The following is a 10,730-nucleotide window of genomic DNA, read 5'->3' as shown; positions in this document are numbered from 1 at the left end:
ACAACCGCACTTCTTGTGGCACAGTTTTTCCGTGTCCTCCTTTGGAGGACCCAATAAAAGTTTAGCCAATCCAATCTACGGTCAGCTCCGCCAACGGCAAGCGTCGTTTTATCAACCATCAACCGACTTCACTGTGTGAGTGGGTGGGCTGCGCTTGCAATGATAGCACTCATGGCACACATATGTTAACGAACAAAGCGCCGTTGGCAATGCTTCGACGTTGCCAACAGTGCTTCATTATCCCTTGACGAATGTAATAATTGTCATCAGCCTAGCTGCACCTACTCCAGAGAGAGAGATAGAAACCTCTCCCATCTTTTGCTAATCAACCCGGTCATATATGCTTGCTGCAGTCAGGTCATCTCCGCAGAATTTTTAATCTCATATGCACACCTGACTTTCTGCCGCCCTTACGCGGCGAAAATTGGGGCCTTTTTTTTATGGCTAGTGGTGGACTTCAATTGGCTTTCAGTTGAATCGGCTGCTTACATATTTTTTTTGTTAAGCTAGCTGTAGCCCTAGTCCTGGTGAGAGCTACTGTATATAGTCCCTCAACCTCGAGTGTTGGGTGTTGAAATAAACGTCTTTTCTGGTGCAGCAGAGCATTTTGCCGCAGATGGTTCATGAGAGCTCGCACACCGACTTAATCGTGGTAAATTAGGTCTTTGTTTCACAAGTGCAGCGAAATATTCCTGTATTTTACAATATATGCTAAGCAAGCAGAAACACATACGTGGACGGGACTCGATGATTAAATGGGCTGAAATTTCACTAGAACACCTCATATTTGCTTTAGTTGCCATAAGTTTTTACGCAGCTGTTTAAATTTAGTGAACTTGCACGTAAAAAAAATTTCCTGTGGCGCCTTGAAATTCGTTAATGTGCTTTCACTGTATCGGCTGCCTATAACCACATTTGTCTTTTTGAAAGTTTATCCAGTATTTAGAAAAATAAAAATAGAAAATATTATAAAACAGGAGGTCCCGAAGTAAAAATTGTCAGGCAGACTTCTTGTTAACACATGCATAGAAATGTTAGAATTAAGATTGTCACCTTAGGAAAAAGCAGCGAGAGTAAGATAAAGCTAATGTAATAAATGGTGTTACTTAAGGCTGCGGTAGGTAGTAAATATACCCTTGAAATAACTTAAACCAGTCATAAAACAACTATAGGAATAAGGTGAATATAACATCATAACGCATATCAATAACTAATGACGCAGTTTCTCACGTCATGGCATATATTTATATGTATGTAGACACATATACGTAAGCAATGAGAGTTTTTCAGGTGCAGGGTTTCGAACGTTTTTTGCGTCGTCCATTAATACGACATTCTCTCTCACGGACGGACATAACGAGTTGTTCATTGTTCAGTTCGTTTAAATATCCCGGCGTTCCGGTATTCACAGTCTGTTCTTCCGTGCATCACGCTGCTGCCACTGTCGAACACTTACGAGACCGGAGTACATAACGAGCCTTTTCTCCATTCGGTCGCTGTTATCTTCGTATTGCCACAGGTGTTTACGTTTTCGTGCCCGACACAGTCGATCTTGTTTGCGCCTATTGATGTCACGCGAAAATTAGACACGTTGCACCTATAACCAGTAACTTACGCTCTAATTTAGTCGGTCCTAGTTTGACAGGTGGCAAACTAGGACCGACTAAATTCATTTTCGCTACCATCGGAAATGCAGCCACCGGGGCCGGGTATTCAATGTCGTGACCTGCAGGTCCGCCAGCAAGTGCCTTTAGCACTAGACCACCGTGGCGGGGCTTGTTGATGTGTTCGCTAGTCAACAATGATACACGTGATATCTCAGGGGGTCTCATGTTTCTTCTAGGAGAGAGAGAGAAGGAAAAGTAATTAGGGAAAGGACGAGACCCTAGCCAGCCTTGAATGCGGTCGGCCTTCCTCAATGCCAAGGTTGGTGGGGAAGGGTTCTAAGAAGAAAGGAGGGAAACTTCATATAAATAACCAAGAAATTCAGAGCACGCTGTGCAGTCTGGAACAATATAAGAGAGAACACTTACTTCGTGTTTCAGCAGCGATTGCTTGTAATGTACTCGTACTTATATTAATTCGACATATTGGATTGCAAAATACGCCCTTCCATTCGAGGATAGTGTTATGAACACTTGCACCCTTGTCAGCTGCGTTTTGTCACTCCGATGCCTGAAAAGTTATTTCCATATTTTCTCTCGCATTTCTCAGCGCTGTACTCAATCGTGGAGGCCCTGTTATGGTTCACTTAGGCAGCACCAAGTATATGAGCTCGCTTATTTGAAGATTCGAAGATCCTCTTTATTTACTTTATGACAAGAAACTCTCATAACCTAGCGTTAACGCGTACCATTTCCACAGAGGAAATATCAGCCGTTTAACTCAGTCTACTGACCTCACTTGGCGTAAAGCGGCGTGATGATGTTGACTGCATCAAAACGTCGCATTACTAGAAGTTTCCACCGCATTTGCATCGACCTTTACGTAACTCATTTAAGGGTGTGGGCTTGCCGGGTCGGCGGTGAGGTACGGCTTGTCATGAAATCTCACACCACGTTCGCCCTTGTCGCTCCACAACCCTTCCACCTCGAACAAGATTAGTTTGTTCTCTTCGGGATGTGGTCTCAGGAACACGCCCGGAACGTAGAGTCTGATCTGCGGTCCGGCCGCGGGCCAGTAGCGACCCAAGTTGATGCCGTTGATGAACGCGATTCCTTTCGTGTAGTTCCCCGGGTCTAGGAACGTGTCCAGCGGCTTCTGCCCTTCGCGTAGCTTGAAAGTGCCGTGAAAGAAGCGCGGCGTCTTCTTCTTCCCGTCCACGTCTCCTTTACCACGGCTTTCCAGCAGGCGCATCAACTCGGTGACATCCCTGTTCCTCGTCACCGGCACAGCCTCGATGGTCCAGTCGGTCAGGTTGACACCATTCACAGTCACGTTCTGCATACCCTGCGCGCAAAGGACAGTACATTGTCAAATTGAGTCTGTTTTCTTCTTTTGTTTAGTGGCCCTCAGTCATTTCAACATGGTTTTGGTAGGGCTGGTACACTCTGCGGGACAAGGAGTATGGTGTAGCGGCTGTTCATATAAGGACGTAGCTCAATTTTAGAGCACTGTGTGGTCCAGTTCATTTCCTTCCGCTTGACTATAGTTTTGCTAGCTGTTTATTCAATAAAGACGATATTCGACGACACGCAGTTTTCAATATTGTTCCTTACGCAGCAGTTACTTATATGGAAAGTGACTACCATCCAGCAAGTAATTACCGCGTAGTCAAGCAAGTAACGCGCAACAAGTAATTACTAAGTATTAGTTATGCTTATACTTATAAATAATTACTTATAAAGAAAGTGATTACCATCGCAATGAGTTTATTTACAGAACATGTGTACTGAAAGAAAATCCTTGCTTAGCTGATATGTAATTGGGTCATGCGAATTTTGATAAAGCGTGCATAAAGTTTGTCTCAAAGTAATTAGGTCAGTTTCTGGGAAAATGGCATTATTATGTTCTAATCGGAAGGGCTTTTGTGAATTGGAGGGTGCACTGATAATCACTGAATATTTGTCACTGAATACAAGTAAGCACTTTTTTTTCGAACTGTTTATAGTAAACAGGCCATCACACAGTCACCCAACAATTTGTGATTTTATAAAAAACAGAGAATAATGCAGTCATTACCATCATCATCTCTCACTGTGCCCACAGCAGGGCCTCTCCCGTGTTTCGTCAATCAACCCCGGTCGTTCCTGTGATTGCTTGCGACTACGTTATCCGTATAAATTTTCTGAATCTCATGCGCCTACCTAGCTCTCCGCCTTCCTCTAACGTCCTTGCCTTCTTTTTGAATTGGTCTGTTACTCTTAATGACCAGCTGTTATCGTGCCTTCGCGCGAATGCAGTATTTTACTTTTCTTCGCATGCTTTAGGCTGCTCACCTTGGGGTCGAGATTCTTCGGTCCAAAGTGTTCTCGGCCCATATTTTCAACAAAAATGGAAATCCTTTCACCCTTGGTGAGTTTCACGGTCGCGTTTGTCACGACATGTAAACGGCTTGTCTGGAAGCAGCGCATCATGTGGCGCTCGTCCCTCACGAAAAGCTGGGCCATGTCACGCAGTGCGTGCACCTTTAACAACTGAGACCCGTTGATGTTCATGCGCACCTCCGTGCTGTACACGAGAAATCCGTAGTCCTGTCCCAGCTGCTCGAATGTCACTGGATACTTGAAACTGGTTCTCCTGAGCCATCCCTTCCGTCGGAAGTGGTCCATGACCTCTGCGAGAGTCATGACGTGGGTCATGTACACCGCGTCCAGTTTTAGTTTTGGTGAACCCTTCGGAGCGTCTCCCTGCTTGAGCGGTAAGTACTTGCCGATGACGTCTCTCAGCGAATAGTAGTAAGCCTTGGGGTCCCCGTCTTCGCCGATGGGGGCGTCGAAGTCGTAACTTGTCACTATAGGCGCGCCGCCGCTTGTGGCAGCCTTGAAGCCGAAGCTCGTTCCGCCATGGTACATGTAGATGATAATGTTCGCGCCTTCGTCCATCAACTTCTTGAAGGTATCGAGGACTTTTGCCGGGTAGGCTGGATTGTTGTCCCAACCCCAGAAGTTCATCCAACCGGTGTAGTATTCGGCAACCAGGAGAGGACCTCCCGGTTTAACCTGGACCTTGCGGATCGTGTTGAAGATGGACATGTTGCACTCGGAAGCGCAGTTTCCGGCCGCCAATATGTCGCGTACCTTGTCGCAATAGAAGCGTCGTTCGTTGGGAAAGTTCGTGTGATACATTACCACGTCCTTGCCGAGCCCCTTCTCCTGTAAAGTGAGCATGAATTCCATGTAGTTCGGGTCACAACCGTTGTCCAGGTGACCGTACTCGTTCTCAACCTGGAACATGATGATGGGTCCTCCATTCTTGTACAGATATGGGACGAACATCGGTAGCAGCTTGTGGAACCATTTGGTAACTTCGTCCACGTACTCCTTTTGCGTGCTGCGGTAGCGTATGTTCGGATGCTTGCGGAGGAGCCAGTAAGGGTAGCCGCCGTTGTCCACCTCGCCGCATATGTACGGGCCTGGCCTGATGACGGCTAAGAGGTCAGCCTTCTTGATGGCTTCGAGGTAGGCCACGACGTCATAGTTGTCGATGAAATTGTACTGTTCCGGTTCCGGCTCGTGCCCGCTCCAGTCAATGTAAAAGTCTACGGCGTTCAGGCCGCCCATTCGGAGCTTGTACAGGCGGTCATCCCAGTATGCTCTGGGAACGCGAAAGTAGTGCATCGAGCCGCCCACCAGTCTAAAGGGCTGGCCGTCCTTGACAAAGGTGTGCTTGTCATAGTCGATGTAAAAGGAGCGGCCGCACGACGCTGGTGTGGCCAGGATCACGAGAATGGCACTCAAGCTCCATACGTCCATGCCTTCCATGGAGTTGCGGAAAACGTGCCCTCCTATAGAGAAGGCTCGCATAACATTCCTGATAAGTTCATAAAAACGTCTTCCTTTATCTCCGAAGCATCTGTGGCCATTCGGAGAAGTGTATACGCATTACACCTGTTCCTCATCGTTGTGTTTTCGGAGAACTTCTATTTCGTGGTCTACTTGCTTCTTGTTTATTTGAAGCATCATCAAGTGAGTGCAGCGACGCGCAACGCTTTCCACTAGCATACTGGCATATGACGTGTCTAGTTGTTTTGCATGGCGCAAAATGTTTCGAATTTTTTTTTATTTTGTGGCTGTGTCTGAATAAAATAACCCAAAGTAATGTATTCCTCGTGACAGTGATCACTTCTTGAATACTCATCACTTATACAAGCTCTTAGCGAAAGAAAAGAACTGTACGAGCAGTTGTTTCCTTTGTTACACATAGCGTTAGTGAAACTCTACTAAGAACGCTGCCCAAGAATGTATATGGGATGTTGTTTGTAGACTAATTGTAGTGCAGTGCGTATAAGAAATGTCATGAAATAAAAGCGGACGAATAGACAACTCGCCACCAGCATCAAGCGAACATACAACAATAGGAAAATGGAAACGGTGTCGTTTATCCCAATATGGGGCCGCAACTAAAGAGCTGTTGGACGGTCTTAATGTAGCCAATCATATAATTCATGTTCGCCCGTTTTAAACCCTGACTGCAGTTAAATTTAGGAACGTCAAGTTTCTTGTTTTGCTTCTTTTTCAGCTCACGGAGATTCATTATTCATTATTGTTCGGGAATAATGAATTCTTATTCTACATAATCCATTGGTTATCCGTGCGTCTTCTATTTAATCACTAGCAAACGAAAAGTAGTTAGAAAATCATGTGTGAAATTACCTATCGAGCACTTCGCGAACTTGTTTAAGTTTTGCTTTCGGGTTTCCTACAGGGCGCATCAACTTTTGATTAAATTACGCTGCATGAATGAAAGCCTTAAGCGACTTGGCCCTTAGCTCGCAGTGAGGTAACATAAAAAACACTATAAGCATAGGTCGTCCATTCTTCTTTTTCCAAGCCAAACTTCCTTTTAGAAAAACCGGCAGATCTGATGTACAGTGGGAGCTGCCGTTTACGAAACAAGAGGTGGGTAGGTGACTGTGACGTAACTTTTTTCACTTAACCAACTTAATGAAATGACGCTACAGATATGTACATATTTTATACGCACACAGATAAGTTGATGAGCGGCGTATGTCTTAAATAACAAGTTGTTTATAGTTGAGCAACGATACCAACAAAAACTTTGGTTTTACCAACACGAGAAGTGTGAAGATGTTACGTAGTGCTTATGTTGCCTCCATTACAGCATTACCGCCTTTACCTGCCTTATTTTATTCTTGCGAAGTGTAACACAATACCTGTCTCGCGATTAACATATATAGTTACCATTTCGAATAATTTATCTACATCTACGCTTATATAACACCCCCAAGAAGAGTCTTTAGGGTTTTTAGGGTAATAAAATGAAATTAAAATGAAATATGTTTATTTTGACGGAGAACGCACGCATGTTTTGTGAACCTGTGTGCTCTTGCGAAAGGGTTTCTTCACAGTTCTTCCACAAGGTGATCATCAGGTGGATCAGTGAGCACCAGGAGCGGGACAGGACTTGTTATCAGATGTGTTCATGATCGCAATGACAAGGGGTCTATGTAAACTGCAGTATCGTAATATTAATCATCATCATCATCATCATCATCATCAGCCTTAACACGTCCCCTGCAAGACAAAGGCCTCGCCCATGTTTCACCAGTCAACTCACTCCTGTACTTGCTGCTCCCACTTCATATCCGCAAACTTCGTAAACTTCCACACAATTTTGTGTCTCCCCCTAGCCCGCTTGCCTTTTCTGGCAATCCAGTCAGTTACCCTTGGTGACCGGTCGTTAACCGGTGGTTATCCTTCCTACGCGCTACATGCCCGGCCCATGTCTATTTCTTCTTCTTGATTTCATTTATGATGTCTTTAACTGAAGCATAGAGTTTTTCATTAGCAAGTAGAGGGAACTCTGGCTCTGCGACTGTTCCGCCACCATGCATAGGAACGATGGGTAATCGAAAAATGCATGGGCAGTAATTCCCGGCCAGGCCTTGGTCTGGGCCCGATATTCGTTTACTATATATTTCCCCACGATGACTCAAAGCAAGACACAGATTCAATACAACCCCGTCCCCTCAAAAAAGAAAAGAAAATTTGGGAACCCTTAAGCTTCGCGTTTCAGAGTAAAACACGATAGGGAAATCCAGCCCCTAGTACGCCCTTCAACCGCTAAGTGCATACAAAAATAGGTTTAGTTATACAAACACACGCACACAACCACACACACACACAAACGCGTTTGCTTGCAAGAGCGACGCATCTATAGTAAGAGTACGGGTTTTTGATCTGTTTAACAGCACTTTTATAACAACTTCAGGAAAATATTGTCAGTCATATAGTCACATGGTCCTGTATTATAAATTGCCCGTAGGCGTTATTCTTGTATTTGTAAATGGTCACATTCTGTCGTCCGTCTTGCTTTAGTTATCTGGCAATTGTTCGGCTTGTTCTTCTAGAGACCACTTCCGGCCAACCGCAACAAGCGTCGCCTTATGAAATGGCAACTGTAGTACTTGACTTCTTAATGGTGTCGTGAGAATGAAAAGCTAAACCTATGCAAGTGCTGTGGTTTGTTGCAATAGCATTTTTTTTTTTGAAGGGGCATAAAGAGTCTCACAACGCCTCACAGACGGCAGCACATTATCTGGAGTTTGCTGTTCGCTTGATCAACACCTGTAGAAAGGCATGATATGTTTTCCGCTAGATGGACATAGTTGTCAATATGTAGAGCTGTTTGAAAGTTCCTGTGTGTGTTTATCGGCGATGGCGGCCCTGTCCCGGCCTTTTTCGACGCAGTTTGATGGCGTCCCGAATGCGCCTACAAATCGCCGAATGGGCTCGTTTGGCATCGTGACTCCTGTCGAACAAAATGCGTCAAGGAGACTCCTTCCACTGCGTGGCGTTTATGTAGTGTTTTTTTTTTTTTTTTGAAGCAGCTGCAAGTAACATCGTGGCTTTGTGGTACACCTATTTGCTACGTGAACGGCCCGGGTTCGATCCTCAATGGGACCGAAATTTTGTTCTTTATTTTATTTGCATTTTTCTCGATTTTTTCGCTCACAACCAACGGTGCCGGCGTTGATGGCGGAATTTTTGCGACACGAGCTCTCTAACGCTATCACGTTAAACAAAATTACCCACCTGGTACGGTTTGGCTCGACCACAGATCGGACCTCACTGAGGCCCGAGCCAATAATGTAGTCAGTGTTACCTGAACATGGAACCGACAGCAAGTGATTTTAAGTAGCGCATATCAATGTAGGCAAGAGTTCGATGAAAGTTCGTTTGCTCTGGCATTGAATGAGATGAAAAAAGGGGACTGACGAAGTGTAGTGAAATTATCTAACACATTGGAGCCGCATACTTGATATGTGACAACGACGTCCAGTTCAGTTCACTGACCAGTGAACTGGTCAGTGAACAGGTAAGCATTGAGTGAACAATACAGTTCACTGTATGCGGTTCCGAAACGTCACATAGTTTCGTCAAACTTAGAGAACGTCTTTCATCTCAGCAAATATCAATGCTTTCGTGGTGCATTTATCGCTAACAAATACAATTTAACCTACGGTCATTTTTTGCACAGAACGGCCTTAGGTGGAAATGGTTGAGCTGGGTACTGGGTACTATGAATGTTTGTTCGGTAGTGGTGTACTGTTTCTATTTTTCCTCGAATGTAATGGAAATAAGCCAGAATGTTTATATTGTAGCAGGGAAAGTGATTTGTAGCATGACATCAGTTTCAATAGAAAGCGCAATAAAAGCAGAGGAGACCGAGAACAGAAACCTCGTTTTGTTTTTATCACTCTCTATATTTATATTTAAAGAATGATCTACCAAGAAAGACTACAGTCCACCCTTTTGGATATACAACACCTGTCTGCAGCACTTAGTATGACCTTACCATAGCAAGACAAGAAAGAGGGGCGAGTATGTTACATTACCTATGAATTAAAACCTAGACAAAAATTATGACTGATCACCTTGCGCCTTCACTGTAACGTAGTGATGTTAGTCGTGAAATATAGATGTGCAGAAGTGTATGTGCCCTGTTACTGGAATGGTATGAAGCCTTTGTGTTCTGTACATGCTGTAAATAAACTTTTTCTAAACAAGGAGCTTCTTAGCGTCTCACGTCGTCGTTAGCGTCTCACGGCGTCCCTGGGCTGGCGGACGCCCGTCATGACGAGCCAGCCCCCGAAGAAGGCGTTAGCCTTCGACGTAGTCGTCCCCGAGGGGACTAGTCCTGAAGACGTCGTTGACGCGACGTCTTCAATAGTAGGAATCGAAGAAGTGTACTGCGTTCAGCACTTTGGAGGCCGGAACTACCAAGTTACCGTCAACAGTGAGGCCGCACTGGCCCAAATCGTAGACGCGTCGCACCTTATCATCCGAGGAGAGCGCGTCGCCATCGTACCCCTGGGACCCCAAGTGACCCAAGTGACCGTCCTGTTCCTGCCGTGCCGCGTACCCAGCGAAGTCCTCGCACAAGCACTCTCTCCCTACGGGAAGGTGCTGCACATCACCAGAGGACTCATGGGATCGCGCCCAACCGTGACCACTGGGACGCGATACGTTCGCATGGAAATGAAGGCTTCGTCACCGGTGCCCAGCTACCTCAAGGTCGCGGGCCATCGAGTAACCTGTGACTATAAAGGCATCCAGCGAGTGTGCCGTCGATGTGGAGACAGTGGGCACTTCCGCATGAACTGCACAGCTCCGTTTTGTGGAAGGTGCGGTGTTTATGGCCACGACGGGAAAGGCTGCTCGCTGCCGTGTCGCCGTTGTGGGGACCCGCATGCCACCGTGGCCTGCACCATCAGGCCATCGTATTCCGAGGCGGCATCCAAGGATTTCCCTCCACTTCAACCAGGAACGCCATCTAAGAACAAGTGCGACGATTCGTCAACGCGAGCCGCGGTAACCGACCACGACCAAGGTGTGCCAATCGCAACGCTGCACCAGACGCCCACTGCGTCCCCAACGATTCCGGGCCTGGTACTCCCTCCAGGTACTGAAAACTTAAGTTCCCCGCGTCCCGTGGCCATTTCTGAGGAATCGCAGGCCAAGCCCTCGTCTGACGAAGCGCCTCGTGAGGACGGCGTCTCGGATGGGAATATTGCATCTGAGGCTCCTCGCGTTGCTGCTCTGTCG

General features: G+C 46.1%; 1 protein-coding gene across 1 annotated transcript; it reads right to left on the bottom strand.

The window, feature by feature from the left end:
- Window positions 1–2,496: 2,496 nt before the first annotated feature.
- Window positions 2,497–5,423, bottom strand: LOC142774870 (beta-galactosidase-like). Its single transcript, XM_075876016.1, has 2 exons — window positions 3,939–5,423; window positions 2,497–2,949 (listed from the first exon to the last, which is right to left on the bottom strand). The coding sequence occupies exons 1-2, from the start codon at window positions 5,421–5,423 to the stop codon at window positions 2,497–2,499; spliced, it is 1,938 nt and encodes a 645-aa protein (XP_075732131.1).
- Between the last annotated feature and the right edge of the window lie 5,307 nt (window positions 5,424–10,730).

Source organism: Rhipicephalus microplus, chromosome 10, assembly GCF_043290135.1.
Source record: "Rhipicephalus microplus isolate Deutch F79 chromosome 10, USDA_Rmic, whole genome shotgun sequence".
Lineage (NCBI taxonomy): Eukaryota > Metazoa > Arthropoda > Arachnida > Ixodida > Ixodidae > Rhipicephalus > Rhipicephalus microplus.
This window is presented reverse-complemented; position numbering and strand designations above follow the sequence as displayed.